The 21207-nt window shown below is 36.5% G+C and overlaps 1 protein-coding gene across 1 annotated transcript; it reads left to right on the plus strand.

The window, feature by feature from the left end:
- The first annotated feature begins 1422 nt into the window (after positions 1-1422).
- LOC129869773 (cyclin-dependent protein kinase inhibitor SMR8-like) lies at positions 1423-1740 on the plus strand. Its single transcript, XM_055944390.1, has one exon. It carries the CDS (start codon positions 1423-1425, stop codon positions 1738-1740), a length of 318 nt encoding a protein of 105 aa, XP_055800365.1.
- The last annotated feature ends 19467 nt before the right edge of the window (positions 1741-21207 follow it).

The raw sequence follows: 21207 nt of genomic DNA on the forward strand, positions 1-21207 counted from the left end.
CTGTGAAGGCGTCCATGAAGGGGGTGCTGGAAAAGGTTTTGTAGGCATGGGTTCACAGACAACTTCCATGGCTCCTGGAAGCTTTCACGGCTCATGGAGGGGTTCGTGAAGGTGACTGACATCCCTCTGATCAACATTTCTCTTGGTTCTTTGGGATCAATCTTAAGTTAGAATGGTACGGGGTGTTACATCCACCAAAAGAACGCATTTCTTTTAACATATAATTACTTTCTTTTGTATAGTGAATTAGTCAAAGACTTAGAATAATTTCTGTCTCAAATCTCTCTTTCACTACACTATATAACCTTACTAAACGCTACAATATTTATCCACACTTCTCATCTTTCTTGTATTCTTTTCACAAAGGAAGAAACACCACTCTTTATAGGTGAGGAATTCTTTCTTGTCATAATTAGAAAAAAATTGATAATAATATAAGTAAATGAATTGAGAAATTATGTCTTGGAGGTCACATAAGTTACAAGGTATAATGAGTTAGAATATGACTTAGTCGTTACATCAAGAATAATTGACCACATTCTTGACAATTTATATCTACTAAAATAATACAATTTAATATTAAAAAAAGTCATGCTCCAACACAAAATTTTAAAAAAACAAAAAAAATATACGTTAATATTTGTGATTAAAATAAATTATAGACATTCATTTAAATATAGATTAAGAAAAATAAAATAACAATATTAAAGTTAAATTATCAAATCAATTGAAAGTGAAGAATTACTCAACTGTAGAAATAGATTTGTAGATGAGGAGGAGGCTCAGTTGACTTGACGTATGGGTGATAAAGAAAAGAAAAGAATATCTTTTAGTTGGCGCCAAGGAATCTAAATAAAGCCAAGATTGTCAAATCTTTACTACTCTTTTTCTTCTAGTCTTTATTCTTCCCCACTGTGACACTGCATGCCCGCGGTCAGCATTTCTCACGGGCACAATCACTCCTCTTTTTTCTTTTTTCCTTTTTTCTGAATACAATATTTAACCCTTTTTAAAATCTTCTTTTATGCTTTTTCTTAGGTCACGGTTTCCCCACACCTTATTAGGCATATTGAAAGTGAAGAAATAAAGATAACATAAAAACAACAACATTCAAGATTCAACTCCACTCTTCATTTAAAATTTGCCTTTTACACTTGCTCTTTTAATTCTATCGTGTCTATTAAATAATGTTTTCATAGCGAAGAAATTTTTCCCAAAGTTCCTTTAGTTTCCATACATACATAACCCCTTTTTTCTTCTTACTTTCTAATCTTCAGGATTTTTTCCAGCTATACGTACTACTTTCTTGAAGAGGGAATATATTCTAGTTTCCAATAACAAAACAAGCACATATCATTTTTATTCTTTTTAACTTTTTTATCTCTTATTTATACTAGTCGAAAGGATTTGGTTAGGTCATCAATGGGAGTTGGAGAAAAGTGTTGTAATAAACAACAAATTATGGATGGAATAGTTGAGTCATCATCAGAAGGTAAAAGATGGATTATTGCATTGAGGAGGCCAATGAAGCCCATATTGACCAAGGCAACATGGGAGAAGAAGAACGATGATGATGAAGAAGAGTATTGCTCCACAACACCAACTTCAGAGGAATCAACATTCACATGTCCTCCACCAGCTCCAAAGAAAAGAAAATCTTCTTCAAGATGCCATCACTTTAAGGAGTTTTTTAATCCTCCAGACTTGGATTCTGTTTTCATACGCCGAGTTGAGACTTGAAAAATCTTACCTATTAATTATTACTTCACTTCAACAAAAGTATTATATGCTTTGGCTCAACAATGACAAGGTTACTTAGCTAGATTCGATGAGTTATGTATACATGACTCTCAATGTATAAGTAAGATGGCTATTAATTAACTTAATTACCTATTTATGTCTTGAGCTTGTGTACGTCAACTTTTCTCAGATGGTATATTCATTTCCCTATTGAATATTTAATTTTAAACATGGCAGTTTACTTAAGTGCTGCACTATATATATATTTATATCCCCAAACTGATCTCACTTTCTGCTTATTCATTAATTGGATCCTCTACGTTTAGGTAAATAGTACGTGGTTGTTTGTTGCGCTCTATAAAATGAAATATCCCAAATTTAAGTTTGATTAAAATTATATTTTATTTGGTTGAAAATTGCCTACGTTGGTTCGGTTCTGAAGTTTGGGAGTCCCATTTTGTTCCTAAGTTCCGGCATTTCATCTTTTGCTCACTTGAATTGATTTTTCTCCACATTTTTAGACAACTATTATCAGTTTATCTTTTAAATAACTTATGTGTAAAACAATTTATACTCTCTGAGTGTAAACCTTTTTTATACACTATGAAGTTACTTTTACTTTTACATATTTCATATATATATATATAAAGATACTTGTAAATATTCTTTGGAATAATTTGACACTACAAAAAATTATTATTGCAATGACGGAGTAGAAAGTTTTATCTCTTTGGATCAGACTTGAAATGAGCAGAGATAAATGCAAGTCAAATAGTACTGTAATCATTTACAATTTATTAAATATAAATTTGTAGAATGGTTCAATTTATATTAAATTCAAGATATATTAGTCCAAATAAACATTTTGGATTAATAAAATTGGATCACTTATTTAAGCCCATTAAAAATTTAAATCCATTAATTTAGGCTATAAAGATGACCCCACTTTGTTAAGCCCAATGTCATCTCATCCTAGAGGCCCATTTTCATGCCACATGTCAAAATTATGTAGCAATCCAAGTCAAATTAAATAAGCCACTAGAATTATGCCATGTGCCAAAGTTAGGTGGCAATCCAAGTCAAATTAAATAAGCCACTAAAATCATGCCATATGTCAAAGTTAGGTGGCAATCCAAGTCAAATTAGATAAGCCACTAAAATCATGCCATATGTCAAAGTTATGTGGCAATCTAAGTCAAATTAAATGAGCCACTAGAACAATGCCACGTGTCTATGTGACATGAATAGACCAATCAAATTAAAACTCTTCAACAAAGAAGTCTGATTGATCAGTTCAAACCAACCAATCAAATCACACCCTCATACCACTCCCTACAACTATAAATAGGGGTCCTCATTATTCTGAAGGGGGGGAGGGGGTTTCAAGAACAAGAAGCAAGAAGAGAGCTCGTGGATCAAAGACCGCAAATTCTCTACAAAGTTATAAAGTTCAAGTAATCAAATTCAAGTTCAAGTTCAAGATCAAGAACGAAGAAGAATAACAAGAAGATCAAGATCAAGTTACTTGTTCATATTTACTGTTCGTCATAACCATACAAGTGTTCGTGACGAATAATTCAAATCCAAATTTGAAGACGAAGATTCAAGATCAAGCTATTCAAGCCCTTGACTCTAAATCAAATTCAAGTTCGACGTATTTCATATTATTTGAAGAATCAGAGGATTATCATAGAGATTGTAACCCGCACTACATTTTGAAATCAAATATTACACTTTGTTACTCCAATTTTTTGGTCTTGATTATTTATTTTTCTCGGCTCAAAAATTTATTGTTTACAAATTTTGGCACGCCCAGTGGGACCATCTCTACCTCTTATCTCTTTATATCGATCATCAAACTTCAAGAATACTTAAAATGGCATCTAAGAAGTTTGACTCCAGGGCTATTATTGCTAAGGCTACTGATTCCAAATTCTCCTCTGAGGTAGAGAACATACTGGATGCGACTATGGGAAGTTTGGGACCCATTACTAGGAACAGAGCAAACTTGCTAGGACAACAAGTACTCCAAGAACCGTCCGCATCGATTTCTATTTTTGATCCTTCATATTCAAAAGGGGCAACATTCTTTCTGAATGAATTAGAAGAAGGAGAAAATATAGTTGATATTGTTGAAAGGACGTTGGCTCGACTTAGTCCTTTTAACACAAGGAACTGCACTATTCAAGATAAAGATGATGTCCTGATCACTAGATCTGCCCCAGTCACTCCACGTAACTCGTTTCAGACAAATTTTAGTTTGTGGGAAAATTCATGCTTTGCTCCATCATCCATAACAGTCATTCAAGCGATGATGACTAACACCACAACTATTGAAGAACAATTGGCAAGTTTGACAAAGGCAATTGAAGGTCTAACAAAATATGTGCAAGATCAAGATAATCGAATTGTCAAGTTGACGGACAGAGTTGAGAATGTTATGGAGGGGGACTCAAGTCATGCACCTGGAAAACGTCCGATGATACAAGAAAAGGGAGATTCAGTTACAAAGCAAATAAATGTGGGTGATGAGCTGCAAGTATCTGCTGAAGGAGGAATTCCCATTCATCAACTGAAGGACTTCATTATGGGAACCATTAAAGATAAGTATGACGTGTCTTCAAAGTCATCATTTACATATGCAAAGCTATACACTTCAAGAATCGATGTTTTGAAGATGCCTGCAGGGTATCAACCTCCAAAATTTCAACAATTTGATGGAAAGGGAATTCCAAAGCAACACATTGCCCATTTTGTTAAAACTTACAATAATGCTGGAACATATGGAGATTATCTGGTCAAGAAATTTGTGCGCTCCTTACAAGGAAATGCCTTTGACTGGTATATGGATCTCGAGGCAGGCTCTATTGATAGTTGAGAACAACTTGAGCATGGATTTCTTAATTGTTTCTATAGCACAAGACGTACTGTAAGCATGGTTGAACTTACAAATACACGTCAATAGGAAAATGAACCCGTCATTGAGTTCATCAACCGATGGAGAAATACAAGCCTTAATTGTAAGGATAGGCTTAGTGAAACTTCTGGAATAGAAATTGTTTTCAAGGAATGCATTAGGGACTTCGTTATATCCTACAGGGTATTAAACCCAAATCATTTAAGGAACTAGCCACACGTGCTCATGATATGAAGTTGAGCATGTCTGCAAGTGGGATTGAAGGACCACTTATTTATGGGCCTCGCAAGGGAAAAGATAAAATTGAGGTAAAGAACGGAGGAAAATCGGCACCTAAGTTTGGAAATAAGGAGTCGATGAATGTTAATGCCGTACCTTTGAAAGTGGCTACAAATCTAAGCAAGAATCAAAGGGTGAAGAGCACGACTTTTCAGAATAACGCTGGTAGAAAGCTGACTTTGAAAGAAATGCAGCCAAAAGAGTATCCTTTCTTGGACTCAGATGTTCCAGCAATTTTTGAAGAGCTTCTGGCATTAAAACTCTTTGATCTACCTGAAATGAAGCGTCCAGATGAGGCTGGGAGGACTAATGATCCAAAGTACTGCAAATATCACCATTTGATGGGCCATCCTATCGAAAAGTGTTTTATTTTTAAGGAAAAGATCATGGACTTGGCCCGTGAAGGAAAGATATTGTTTGAAGATGAGAATGAGAGTTCAAATCATGTCTCTGTCACTTTTGGTTCACTCGACCCCATAGTTCTTTGCAACTTTTATCGAAATACATAATAGAGGTGATGACCTAGCCACGTCACCACCAAAGATGATTAAATTTGGTGACTTCAAACCAATAGATGTTAATGCATCATCGCTTGTTCCTTTGATGAATGAAGTAATAAAGGAAGATAAACCTCTAGAGGAAAACCAATCTTGCGGTGCTTATACTGATAATGAAGGATGGATTTTAGTGACACGATGAAGACGTTGTAAAACGAGCTTGCAAAGAGAACCAAGTAAGCAAGTGACTAGAGTAAAGATGAAAAAACTACCTAAAATTCAAAGGGTAAAGAAGAATGTGAAGAAGTCAAGAGTTGGGGGAAATTACTATCAAAAGCAACGTCCTCCGGTGACATTAGAGGAATTCTTGCCAAGTTGGTTTTGTGAAAAGATTTCTCATCGTGACACCAAGGCCTCGTGTTGTAACATTGATAGAGAAGAGACAATGGGAGAAAGCTTATCACCATCATTACCTCCATCCCATGAAGGCCCTATAAAGCCTCACTCTAAAAAAGTGGACACTTGTGATGCGAAGTTTACATTCACTAATGATGATCTTTTATTGGGTGAAGTGCTGCATAATCATCCTTTATATATGGTAGGTTTTGTTCTTGGACATAAAGTGAATAGGATCATGGTGGATGATGGATCTGGGGTCAATATTCTCCCTATTCATACTGTGAAGGAACTTGGAATCCCGATAAATGAACTGTCTGAAAGTCGTCTAATGATTCAAGGATTTAACCAAGGGGGGCAGAGAGCCATTGGTGCTGTCAAATTAGATATAACGATGGGAGATATGTGTTAGAGTGCGTGGATGCATGTTATTGACTCAAAGACCTCGTATAAAATCTTGTTAGGAAGGCCATGGATATATGAGAACAAAGTGGTGCCGTCCACCTACCATCAATGTTTCAAATACTTTGAAGATGGGGTTCAAAAGAAGGTAGTTGCTGATGATGAACCTTTCACCGAGACAGAAGCGCACTTTGCTGATGCAAAATTCTACTTAAAGAACCATGCTTCAAAAGAATTCAAAGTTGATAATGTGATACCTGCTGACATTACAAACAAGGTTGATGTAGCACCTGATAATGCGAGGGTCATGATTGAAAAGAGTAAAACGCTTTCAGACATGAGTAAAGTACTTAAGATAAGTGAGGCATCTTCAAGTAAGAGAATGGTTCCTATTTCTCACTATGTCCCAAAGACAAACAAAGTCAAGATCCCACCTTCTGAGTTGCAGAGTAGCAAGTTGACATTCCCTATCAAGCAAATTGATACAATCAAATCACCTTTAAAAATGATACAAGAATTTGTCAGACCATCGAATCATGATTCACATAAATCACTTCCTAAAAAGCGTACAAATGAGGGTTTTGACCCGAATGCATATAAGTTATTGGTGAAAGCGGGATACAATCCCAATGAAGCTACTAAAGTAGGGAAGCTTCCAAATGAAGTTATTGAAAGGGTAAATCATGGCCTAAATCCAACTCAAAGGATGATGATAGAGAGAGGGTATGATGTCAAGCAATCGCGCGAAGGCTTGGGTTACAAACAACCATCACCCGTCCGAATCTCTATAAAAAGGATGAGCATCAACTACATTACCCTTCTGGAAGAACCGATGATGTTCAACAAGAAGCCTTCTGTATTTGATCGACTTAGTGGCATGACTTCTAACGTTTCTGCATCTGATCGTCTAATAGAATCAACTCCAAAAACTTCACTGTTTGATCGATTGGGACCAATGAAGAAGAAATACAAGCGCCAAAGAAATTATAGAACAATGGAAGAATGGGTACATGCTCGGGTGCATAATTCACCCAAAATTTGGCCTAATTTTATCCCTTCTAGAATGAGGCGAGAGAAAAAACTTGTAGTTTCATATGGATATGTCCTGAGAGCAAGAACTCATATCATAATTTACACTAGGGAGCGAGATGAAGATGAAGAAAGTGTGGGATCATCAAATCACATATCTTTTAATGATGATGATCCTCAAGAAGATGAGGATGCTGAAGATGCGCCACCTGAACTCGAGAAAGGGATAAAGAATACTGTTGATGCATTGAAGGAAGTAAATCTTGGGGTTGATGATGATATAAGGCCTATATATGTAAGTGCTTCACTGGATGACGATGAAGAGAAGAAATATATTGAGCTGCTTATGGAATTTAGGGATGTATTTGCTTGGAGTTACAAAGAAATGTTAGGATTAGACCCTAAAGTTGCAGTTCATCGTCTTGCTGTAAAACGAGGCACTCTTCCTATTAAACAAGTGCAACGTCGCTTTAGACCTGAACTGGTTCCTTTGATCGAAACTGAAGTTAACAAGCTCATTGAAGCAGATTTCATTCGTGAAGTCAAATATCCTACATAGATTTCAAGCATTGTACCTGTAAGAAAGAAGAATGACCAAATACGAGTTTGTGTTGACTTTAGAGATCTTAATAATGCATGCCCTAAGGATGAATTTTCTCTTCTAATCCCTAAGCTTATGATTGATTCTACAAATGGATACGAGGCAATGTCTTTCATGGATGGTTTATCTGGATACAATCAAATTCGTATGGCACTAAGGGATGAAGAACTTACTGTATTTCGCTCTCCTAAAGGTATATATTGCTACAAAGTAATGCCTTTTGGTTTAAAAAATGCTGGAGCCACTTATCAACGAGCCATGCAGAATATTTTTGATGACATGCTTCATAAAAATGTTGAGTGTTATGTCGATGACTTAGTGGTGAAATCAAAGAAGAGTTATGACCACTTGCAAGATTTGACAATGGTGTTTGAACGACTTCGAAGATATCAACTCAAAATGAACCTTTTAAAATATGCCTTTAGAGTTACTTCAGGAAAGTTTCTCGATTTTATTGTTCGACAACGAGGAATCGAGATTGACCAAGATAAGATATATGCTATTTTGAAGATGCCTGAGCCAAAAAATATTCATGAGTTGAAAAACTTACAAGGAAAATTAGCATATCTTAGGAGGTTTATCTCAAATCTGGCTAGGAGATGTCAACCATTCAGTCGCCTTATGAAGAAAGATGTTCCTTTTGAATAGGACCAAGCTTGTACCAATGCTTTTGAGAACATAAAGTCTTATCTGATGAAACCTCCAGTACTTGTAGCTCCTATACCGGGAAAACCATTGATTTTATACATCGCAACACAAGAAAGGTCAATAGGAGCACTTCTCGCACAAGAAAATGATGAAGGGAAACAAATGCCCTATATTACTTGAGTAGGATGATAACACAAAACGAGATCAAGTATTCACCTATTAAGAAGTTATGTCTGGCACTCGTATTCTCGATTTAGAAGATGAAGCATTACTTCCAAGCTCATATTGTGCAACTTGTCTCTAAAGCGAATCTTATCAAGTTTGTCATATCCAAGCCTGTCTTAAGTGATAGACTAGCAAGGTGGTACCTCCAGTGTCAACAATTTGAAATTGTGTATATATCTCAGAAGGCAGTAAAAGGACAAGTGTTAGCAAATTTCTTGGCCAATCATCCAATTCTGAATAATTGGGAGTTATATGATGAATTACCTGATGAAGACACAATGCTAGTGGAAATTCAACCACCTTGGAAGATGTATTTTGATGGTGCTGCACATCCTGAAGGAGCCGGTGCTAGAGTGGTATTTGTCACTTCCCATGAAAAAGTTTTGCCATACTCCTTCACTCTAACACAACACTGTTCCAATAATGTTGCTGAATATCAAGCACTCTTACTTGGGCTTGAGATGGCCATTGATATGAAAAAATTGCAACTACAAATTTTTGGGGATTCTAAGTTGGTGATTAATCAAGTCTTGGGTAATTATGAAGTAAAGAAGCCTGACCATACTGCAATTACGCTCAAAAGATGATAGGGTGACTTGGAGAGGTGACTATTCAACATGTCCCAAGAAAGGAAAATAAAAAGGTTGATGCATTGGCAGCTTTAGCTTCTGCATTAGTATCTCCTGATGAAATGCAAGTTGTGGTTTGCCAAAGATGGATAACTCCGCCTTCAGATGAGCATGAAGAAGAATTTCAACAAGTTATCACCACTTCGGAAGCTGAAATTGACGATTGGCGACAACCAATAATAGATTATTTGTGTTATGGAATATTGCCAGAAAACCTTCGAAGAAAAACAGAAATCCGACCACGAGCCCCTCATTTTCTTTATTATAAAAATACACTTTATAGGCGCTCGTTCGATGGAGTTCTCTTACGATGTTTGGGGGCAGATGAATCTAATCAAGCTATGCAAGAAGCATATTCTGGAGTATGTGGAGTGCATTAGTCTGGGCCAAAACTTCATTTTCACATAAAAAGGATGGGATATTACTGGCAAACCATGGTGAAAGATTGCTTGGATTACGTCCGAAGATGTAAAGCTTGCCAATTCCATGCGAATTTTATACATCAACCCCCAGAAGTATTGCACCCAACTATTGCCTCATGTCCATTTAAAGCTTGGGGTTTGGATGTTGTTGGACCATTGCCTAAGTCCTCTGGTGGACATTTGTACATCCTGGCTGCAACTGACTACTTCTCAAAATGGGCAGAAGCTGTTTCTCTTAGAGAAGTAAAAAAAGAGAATGTTGCCAACTTCATTTGAGTCAATATTATCTACCATTTTGGTATTCCTCGATACATATTGATAGATAATGGTAAGCCATTTGATAACAAGTTAATGACGAAGATATGTGATCTTTTTGGCTTCAAGCAACGCAATTCCTCTATGTATTAGCAGCTGCTAATGGTCTCGCTGAAGCATTTAACAAGACACTCTGCAACTTGTTGAAAAAAGTTGTTTCCAAGTCTTAGAGAGATTGGCATGAAAGAATAGAAGAGGCTCTTTGGGCATATAGGACTACGTATCGCACACCAACACAAGCGACTCCCTATTCTCTTGTTTATGGAGTTGAAGCAGTTCTTCCACTTGAACGTCAAATCCTGTCATTGGGCCTTGCCATTCAAGAAGGGCTCACTGATGAAGAAAATGCTCGGTTATGCCTTGAAGAATTAGAGGCTCTTGATGAAAAAAGACTAGAGGCCCAACAAAGTCTGGAATGTTATCAAGCTCGTCTAGCTCGATCTTTTAATAAGAAGGTTCGTCATAGATGCTTCCAAGTGGGTGATCAAGTTCTTATTGTAAGAAGGCCCATTATTACTTCTCGTCGGTGTGGAAGCAAGTTCTCCGCTAAATGGAATGGCCTATATGTGGTACAAGAAGTATACTCAAGTGGCGCTTACAAACTGGTTGACTCAGAAGGATTGCGCATTGGCCCATTAACGGAAAGTTCATAAAGAGATACTATCCTTGAAGAAAAGAAACCCACTTCTTAAGGTACGAGTATAAATTGTATGCTACTCCTGGCCCGCAAGAGTATAAACTGTGCACGGCACCCCATAAAAAAAATGTCCGCTAGGTTGAAAATCTCGAAAGAGGCGGCCTAGGCAAAAGTTATGACAAAAAAAATAGATTATTCTCTCAGAACTACATTATGACTTGATCCTTTTCACTGAGGTACGTAGGCTCTTAGAATTACATTCTGAGTTCAGTCGCATGAGTATCCAAAGAACTCATAGTCTCTCTTGACCCTCTCCACCATAGTCCATGAATTACATCCTAATTTTAGTCTCATAAGTTCAAAAGAAATGGGGCACACCATTATTTGAGCATCAAAATATTCTTGTAGATTGTCATATAACGTGTGAATTAGAGAAGGCCAATCAAGACATAATTTTAATTGACTTCAAAGAAGTATTTATACAAATCCATAAAACTTTTAGCTGTGATTATTGTACATAGTGTAGTTATATGAACCTTGTTTTTGGATTCTTTACACTGAGATATGAGTTTGTTTTTTTAATAAGATCAGGCGAATATGAATCTGTCAGCTTTCCTGCATGTGAAGTTCATTTTTGAAGTTGGTTTAGAATGATCCTGAGGGACTTGAGCTATACATTTTGGATATGTTTTAGATTAAGAAGGTTGATTTTTGATAAATTAAGTCTCTTCTGGCTTGGTGCTCTCATACAATGATATATCTCTTATACTATCGAAACACAAAAGGTATCGCAACTCTGAAGAAGAGGAAGTCGAATCTCTAAAGTAAACCATGATTCAATCTGTAAAAAAAATAAAAAAAATGTTAGCGCTTAAATTAGTAATTCAATATTCATGGTAATGAATCTCAATAATGAACGATTATATTCTTTGAGCAAAACCTATGTCTGATCTAGATAGTGGAAAGTCTTTACAAATCAAGTAAAGTTTTTGCCTCAGATAGTGTAAAGTTTTTAGCTTGGGCTATGGAATGCCTTTGCCTCAGACGGTGTAAAGTCTTTAGCTTGGACTATGGAATGCCTTTGACTTAGACGGTGTAAAGTCTTTGCCACAAATCATGTAAAATCTTTGCCTCAGACGGTGTAAAGTCTTTAGCTTGGACTATGGAATGTCTTTGATTCAGATGGTGTAAAGTCTTTGCCACAAATCATGTAAAGTCTTCGCCTTAGATGGTGTAAAGTATTTAGCTCGGACAATGGAATGCCTTGACTTAGATGGTGTAAAGTATTTGCCAGAAATCATGTAAAGTATTTGTCTTAGATGGTGTAAAGTCTTTAGCTCGGACTATGGAATGCCTTTGACTCAGACGGTGTAAAGTCTTTACCACAAATCATGTAAAGTATTTTCCTCAGATGGTGTAAAGTCTTTAGCTTGGACTATGGAATGCCTTTAACTCAGACGATGTAAAGTCTTTGCCACAAATCATGTAAAGTCTTTGCCTCAGACGGTGTAAAGTCTTTAGCCTGGACTATGGAATGCCTTTGACCCAGATGGTGTAAAGTCTTTTCCACAAATCATGTAAAGTCTTTGCCTTAGACGGTGTAAAGTCTTTAGCTTGGACTATGGAATGTCTTTGATTCAGATGGTGTAAAGTCTTTGCCACAAATCATGTAAAGTCTTCGCCATAGATGGTGTAAAGTATTTAGCTCGGACAACGGAATGCCTTGACTTAGATGGTGTAAAGTCTTTACCAGAAATCATGTAAAGTATTTGTCTTAGATGGTGTAAAGTCTTTAGCTCGGACTATGGAATGCCTTTGACTCAGACGGTGTAAAGTCTTTGCCACAAATCATGTAAAGTATTTTCCTTAGATGGTGTAAAGTCTTTAGCTTGGACTATGGAATGCCTTTGACTTAGACGATGTAAAGTCTTTGCCATAAATCATGTAAAATCTTTGCCTCAGACGGTGTAAAGTCTTTAGCTTGGACTATGGAATGTCTTTGATTCAGATGGTGTAAAGTCTTTGCCACAAATCATGTAAAGTCTTCACCTTAGATGGTGTAAAGTATTTAGCTCGGACAACGGAATGCCTTGACTTAGATGGTGTAAAGTCTTTGCTAGAAATCATGTAAAGTATTTGTCTTAGATGGTGTAAAGTCTTTAGCTCGGACTATGGAATGCCTTTGACTCAGACGGTGTAAAGTCTTTGCCACAAATCATGTAAAGTATTTTCCTCAGATGGTGTAAAGTCTTTAGCTTGGACTATGGAATGCCTTTGACTTAGACGATGTAAAGTCTTTGCCACAAATCATGTAAAGTCTTTGCCTCAGACGGTGTAAAGTCTTTAGCTTGGACTATGGAATGCCTTTGACCCAGATGGTGTAAAGTCTTTTCCACAAATCATGTAAAGTCTTTGCCTTAGACGGTGTAAAGTCTTTAGCTTGGACTATGGAATGCCTTTGACTCAGACGGTGTAAAGTGTTTGCCACAAATCATGTAAAGTCTTTACCTTAGTCGGTGTAAAGTCTTTAGCTTGGACTATGGAATGCCTTTGACTCAGACGGTGTAAAGTCTTTGCCACAAATCATGTAAAATATTTTCCTTAGACGGTGTAAAGTCTTTAGCTTGGACTATGGAATGCCTTTGACTCAGACGGTGTAAAGTCTTTGCCACAAATCGTGTAAAGTCTTTGCCTCAGACGGTGTAAAGTCTTTAGCTTTAACTATGGAATGCCTTTGACTCAGACGATGTAAAGTCTTTGCCACAAATAATGTAAAGTCTTTGCCTCAGACGGTGTAAAGTCTTTAGCTTGGACTATGAAATGCCTTTGACTCAGACGGTATAAAGTCTTTGCCACAAATTATGTAAAGTCTTTGCCTTAGATGGTGTAAAGTCTTTAGCTTGGACTATGGAATGCCTTTGACTCAGACGGTGTAAAATTTTTGCCAAAAATCATGTAAAGTCTTTGCCTTAGACGGTGCAAAGTCTTTAGCTTGGACTATGGAATGCCTTTGACTCAGATGGTGTAAAGTCTTTACTACAAATTATGTACAGTCTTTGCCTCAGACGGTGTAAAGTTTTTGCCACAAATCATGTAAAGTATTTGTCTCAGACAGTGTAAAGACTTTGGCTCGAACAATGCGTCATCTTCGGGTCAAACGGTGTAAAGTCTTTGCCAAGAATGATGTGAAATTATTTCCAACAATGCAACACCTTTGTTTCAAATGATTAAAAACAAAGAAATACTAATAATAATAATAATAATAATGCATGGCTACAAAGTCAACAAAATGAGCTTCTTCAACAGTATGCCTGAAGTCTTTAAATCCTCCAAATATGCAAGTAGATAACACAAAAAAAAAAAATATTATTACCTGTCAAGTCGAGGAAGCCACACTAGACTAACTAGGCTAGACTTGATATAAGATTTTCTTGGTCATAATAATGCCCTTGAAGTCTAGTTTCTAGCAATTCCAACCCTTTTCGGTAACGATGTTCCTACATCAAGATATAAAATATTTTGTGAGGCAACAAAAATCTGAAACTTTCAGCATGACAAAATTTGAAGTTAAACTTCAAAAAAAAAGTGAAAAAAATAAATAAATTATCTAGAACGATATTGAAGGAGTTTAAATCTAAATTTTGGATGTGTTGTATAACTTTGTGTCTAAATTCAGAATAATCAAGCGGCTTGTGATTTTGAAGTTCCTACATGAAGATACAAAAGTTTTAATAAAATCACACAAATCTGAAACCTCCAGCATGGCAAAATCTAGAGCTAACTTTAAAAAATTATCTAGAACGGTCATGAATACATGTCAAGATGTGGAAAAGGTTGTTGAAAATCAAAGAAAAGAGAAGAAGAAAGTACCACAGCGCTGATCGTCAAGCCACATTGCTGCAAAATAATGAAGGTCAGACATCTATTTATAGAGGTTTATTAGCATCTATTATAACTAGATTCAAACTTGAATTAGGCTTCTACAAAATTGACTCCTAAGCGGATTCCAATTAGTGGTGGAATCTTGCATGACAAGTAAACACCCTAAAAAAAGTGCAAAAAAAAAAACGTGAAAAAAAACGTAAAAGAAAAACGTGAAAAAAATCATTTTTTTCTTCTCTTTTCTAATCCTCATTGGATATAACTAATTTGCTACATTCCTACCCCAACAATGATGAAGGGGTGCATCAATATAGTATGAATTCACGGTGCATCTCAAAATACATGGCATGTCATTATCCTACAAGTAATACTTCAAGCCTAGTATTCAAAAGATAAAATATCTCGACAAGACTTGAAGCAGGGGACATTTGTAATCATTTATAATTTATTAAATATAAATTTGTAGAATGGTTCAATTTATATTAAATTCAAGATATATTAGTCCAAATAAATATTTTGAATTAATAAAATTGGGTCAATTATTTAAGCCCAATAAATGTGAATTTAATTAAAAATCTAAATCCATTAATTTGGGCTATAAAGATGACCCACTTTGTTAAGCCCAATGTCATCTCATCCTAGAGACCCATTTTCATGCCACATGTCAAAGTTATGTAGCAATCCAAGTCAAATTAAATAAGCCACTAGAATTATGCCATGTGCCAAAGTTAGGTGGCAATCCAAGTCAAATTAAATAAGCCACTAAAATCATGCCATATGTCAAAGTTAGGTGGCAATCCAAGTCAAATTAGATAAGCCACTAAAATCATGCCATATGTCAAAGTTATGTGGCAATCTAAGTCAAATTAAATGAACCACTAGAATAATGCCACGTGTCTATGTGACATGTTCTGACCAATCAAATTAAAACTCTTCAACAAAGAAGTCTGATTGGTCAGTTCAAACCAACCAATCAAATCACACCCTCATACCACTCTCTACAACTATAAATAGGGGTCCTCATTATTCTGAAAGGGGGGGGGGGGGGTTCAAGAACAAGAAGCAAGAAGAGAGCTCGTGGATCAAAGACCGCAAATTTTCTACAAAGCTACAAAGTTCAAGTAATCAAATTCAAGTTCAAGTTCAAGATCAAGAACGAAGAAGAATATCAAGAAGATCAAGATCAAGTTACTTGTTCATATTTACTGTTCGTCATAACCATACAAGTGTTCGTGATGAATAATTCAAATCCAAATTTGAAGACGAAGATTCAAGATCAAGCTATTCAAGCCCTTGACTCTAAATCAAATTCAAGTTCGACGTGTTTCATATTATTTGAAGAATCAGAGGATTATCATAGAGATTGTAACCCGCGCTATATTTTGAAATCAAATATTACACTTTGTTACTCCAATTTTTTGGTCTTGATTATTTATTTTTATCGGCTCGAAAATTTGTTGTTTACAAGTACATCAGCAAAAAAAGGTTGGGAAACAGAACTAACAAAGCGTTGAAACTGGAAGTTTCGTTAGATAAAGATAAGAGTATGACAATTTTCTCATGATAAGACTCTATGTGTACCACTCTCAATACTTTAGACTTTAATTTATATTATACTCTGACATTATCTTCTTCTTTGGTTACTTTAGTCTTTGTTTATGTCCCCTACAGGCTACAATGACTGACCACCCACCTAGCATGGACGCCTTTCTGCTTTTGTACAGGCCACTGCATTATTAAACAATAATTCTTACTTGAACAACAACTTATAGAAACGGAGTTTGAAGTAAAAGGAAAAACTTTTTTTTTTGCAAAAACTTTTAAAAAGTAAATAATTTTGGGATGCTATCAAAAGGGCATAAATGTAGGAGCCTACGCGCCTTGTCCTTTTTTCCTTAACATCTTTTAGTTTAACGTTAAAGGTAAGGCGCAGTGGCCCATGTGACTTACAAGGCACAGGGATCCTGTGACTTACTTTGAGTTGTGGGGCTCTATTCCTTCTTCCCATCCCAGCCCCCACGCCAATGCCCACCCCCACCAACTCCATCACCCACTCCCACCCCAACCCCAAATATTTTATATAAATAAGTTTTTACCTGTATTTAGTTTTAATTTTAGTTTTAGTTTTATTTTTTTTATTTTTTTGACCAAATTAACAAGTTAGTGATGAAGGAATAGATTTAACTTACATTAATTGAATTGTATTTTATTCTTTCTTTTAAAGACCTTTTGTCTTATTTTTCACATTTTATTAAAAATTTGAAAGAATTTTCATAAAATTATTATCTTTATACTAATTAAAATTATCGTTAAATTTTTTATAATATGCAAAGGAAATTCTTGTTATAACTAAAATATGTATTATTGTATTTTAAATTGTTAATTATAGTGATTTATAATTATTTTATTATCTTTCTTTTCAAAAAATTAATTTAAAATTATGGTTAAATACAAATTTAATTTTTGTTCTATAGTCAATTGTAATGACCCTCTAGGTCATTTTTAAATTAAAGCATTCATTTCGTCATTTAGAGTATTCTTATAGCGACCCCAAGTCATTAATGACTTACTGGCACTGACTTTTCGGTTGACTGATCTTTCGTTTGGATTTTAGGCTCGTTTCCCTATTGTGGAGCTTTTATAACTTGAAAATTAACTTCGGTCATAACTTCAAGAAAACAACCCCAGAATGGAATTCTAACAATTTCATCAATTCTGGAATGACAAGATTAGGCTAGTAGCATGGTCATCACGAGTATCGAGGCAATTGATATAAGTTTGTAGCCATTTGGCACTTTTGGCCTTTGAAATTTGGCCCCTAGTTGACTTTGGTCAACATTCTTAGAAAACATGCTCGTATGAAAATTTTAACAGCGCGGTTAGATCCAAAATGTCGAGTTTGTTCTAGTATAACCATTTGTTCGCTTTTTAAGACTTTTGGTCTAATCGCGAGGACCGTTGTGGAATTTGGCTCAAACTGACACTGGGTGTGGAACCCATTTTTAGTCATAATGACCTCGTACGGAAATTTTGACTGCTCTATTGTGTCCAGAACATCGAATTTGGTGGGGTAGCATATCTCGTTTGCACGCACGGGGATTCTGAATGAATTCCAAGCACCCCGTCCGAATATTTGAACTTGGTGAAAACCATCTATTGCAGCTGATGTTGGTGTAGGCCACCATGAACTTCGCGTTTGCGAGGCCTTTGGCTGTAATCGAAAGGGTATGGTCCCTTGCACATCACGATCGTGTGGTCCCCTCTAGCGATCATGAGGAAGAGTGATCTGTGTTAACCACATCTGGTCATCGCAATCGCGAGGTCAAACCCCCACAATCGGGAGGGTCTACTTTCTATTAGGTCGCGATAGTATTTCACTCTTTGCGATTGCGATGAAAAATTCCGTCTAGTCTTTATTTAAAAGACCAGACGCGATCATATTTGAACCTTGAAGTTTATTTGCTTATATCTCTCTCGTTTGGAGCTCAAAGTTGTAAAATTAAAGGTCTAATTCAAGGGAAACATGTTGGTGAGCTCGAGGAGTGCATCAGAAGATTCGTTGGAGGTAAATTCGATGTTTTAACTACCATATGTTCCATTTTTGGAGTGTTCTTTTAGTGAATTTTTGGAGGTTGATTCTTGGCTGATTTGAGTCTGTTTTCAATGATTTTGAGGCTAATTTGTGGGTTTTTCCATAAAGAACATCGTGGTAGGATTTGTATGGATCGTGGGAGCTTTTTCTTTTATAAATCATTGCGTATAAGTCCTGCAATATTTGTTTCCTTTAGCTAAAAATGAGGGACTTTTGATGCATGTATGGTTGTAGCTAATTCTAGTATATGAATTGTGTTTCTTGAAAACTAGCTTGGGGTAGCGTCTAGTACCTACTTTTGGAGTCAATTCTGAAATTCTAAATGCGGGTCTCATATTTCCTATTTTGGACCCAAAATTGCTCTATCTCTGAAAATTATGAATTTAGTGTCTAAATGACCATAACGACATTGTGATTTTGTTTTTGATAGCATGGCAGCGTTCCAAGGCCATTCAAAAAGGAAAAAACTCAGATTTTGTGAGTTGGAGTGCGCGTTATCGGCCTATAGGTAGGCTATGATTTTCCCTCTTTAGACTGAACATGTTTAAGCATTTGTCTACTGAATTGTATGAGGTTGGACGAGTTTGGGTGTCGAGCATGCTAAATTCCTAGATTTCATGCCCAAGGTGTTATTTTCGAGGTATTGTTGGACTGTTAAAGCATATCTCTGATTATTATTGATCATCCATATCTTGTGTTGTGTGCTGTGCCTTTGGTTATATATTTGGGAGAATATGTTTCCTTAGTCTAGGCTTAGACTAGTGTTGCCTTAGACTTGCGCAATTTTGGTGCTATTTGGGCTTAAAACTTCTCCGACGTTATTTCGGACAGCTTAACTCCCTGTAGACTGATACAGCAGACTTGAGTCTGATAGTCTGAGCTTTAGCTGGGCAGTAACACAACTTTGGGACCTTACCTACATAATTCCCTATTCTCCTATCAGGTCTTGTATCGCGTGGTTCTTGATTCTGGAAGTTTTTTCAACGATTCTAGTAGGATGTGGCTCAGGCTTGAGTGATTCATTGATGGCACTAGGTTTAGGGGTACTCCCTGTGACATTCGATTGGCCGCTGATCCTAATTTGGATAAACTCACCTCTATTCGTGGTTCAAGTCCCCATTTTACTCCACCGAGCGGGGTTCAGGCCCTTGCCTTATTATTGTAGCCTCTGTTCTTGTCTGTCTCTCCTTACTTAGCCGTGGTTCAATCCCACTACCTTTATATAATGTCGGTTCAAGTCTATCACTCTTTACTCACTTTGGTTCGACTCCTTAGCTATTATTACCCGGTTCAAGTCTGTGGTCTAGCTTACACATGGTTCAAATCCACGATTATCTATCATCTAGTTCAAGTCCGTGGTTGCTTTAAAATCTTAGCTCGGGTCCCTAATCCTCTGATGAATCATTGGTTCAAGTCTTTATCTACTCTCATCTTTGGGTTAAGATTTCAGGAATTTAGGATGGTTCGATTCAAGTCCAAAACATTTGTGGCATTGTTGGAATTTTATCGAATCCGCTCTTTTTACTTCAACTATCTTTGCTCCTGTTGGGCTTATAGGGGTCCATTCAGGTTGTTACCTTCAGACTTGTGCACGAGCGCACCCATCTGGTTTATAGGAGCCCAACAAATTTATCTAGTTTTGCTTCTTTGTTTGTTTAGTACGCTCATGTACATACCTACATTTACTTCTTGCCTTGTCTTTTGTTATGATTACTTTCTCGCATTTAATTTTACTTCTTGTTATCTTGCTCAGTTGACCTATGATGCCTACTAGGTACCTGCTATTTTGGTATTCATACTATACTCTGCATCTATTTTCGTGATGGATGTTCGAGTACTAGCTATCGGTGTTGATTCGAGCAAACTATTATCGTGATCAGTGGCTAGGATGAGCACATAGTGTTCTGGAGTTAGCCATCTCCCTCTATACATATATTTTTTCTGTTTTTAGCTTTTTGAGATAGCCTTGTTTCTCTTTTTCACTTTTGACACTTGTACTCTTTTTGGTAATAGCTCTGTACATATGACTTCTAGGTTTTGGGAGGGATCTATTTATTTGTATATATTTCTTTTAGCTTCCGTCGTTCAGTTATGTTCTTATTATTTCATTATGGTTTTTAGTTGTATTATTGGTCTTCTACCATGACATCTCATTATTCATAATTTTGAGATATGGGTCGGCTTGTCTACAAGAGGGTCATAATTGTCATGACCCAACCCCGTAGGCCGCGACTCATGCACGAGTTGGACACTCATATGTACCCTTAGCTCAAATTAGCATATTAGCAGAATAGATAAATATATAAATCAAATAAGGTCATTAGATAGCGCATGAAAACAGATGCAGCACACGAAAGCCGATAAGGCCGTCACAAAACACAAAAGTCCAACATATATATAGAACCCACAAATACATATCTATAGACCTCTACAGAATGATAGCATAATCATATGATGGGACAGGGCCTCATCGTACCCCTGACCAATGTGTACAAATATATAACAGGAAAGTTAGTACCAAAATAGGACTCCGAATAAGGAAGCACTGTCAAAAGCAGAGTGAATGTCCTAGGCAAGTGGATTGGAAAATCGAGTGTCTATACCTGCAGACATGTAACACAGCCCCCGACGAATAGGGGTCAGTACAGAGAATGTACTGAATATGTAAAATATGGACTGTAATAAATAAAGCCATAACCCAAACAACATGTGCAGAAAATGAGTGAAGTGTCCATAATATCAAAATATTTATCATAAACACAGATAATGCATGCAGAAGAATATATGCCATATCCGGCCCCATTATGGAACTCGGTGAACAAAACGTGGTCGCCACCCCATCACTGGCACCACCACACAACATACTCTAGAGTATGGAATATCTCTATAACAGATCATATCATATCAGACAACCATATCATATTAGATCACCAGCTATCAGCGTGTGTGTACATGGTATGACATACAACACAACCCGTGTACCTGTCATACCTGCC

The sequence above is a fragment of the Solanum dulcamara genome, chromosome 10 (genome assembly GCF_947179165.1).
Source record: "Solanum dulcamara chromosome 10, daSolDulc1.2, whole genome shotgun sequence".
Classification (NCBI taxonomy): domain Eukaryota; kingdom Viridiplantae; phylum Streptophyta; class Magnoliopsida; order Solanales; family Solanaceae; genus Solanum; species Solanum dulcamara.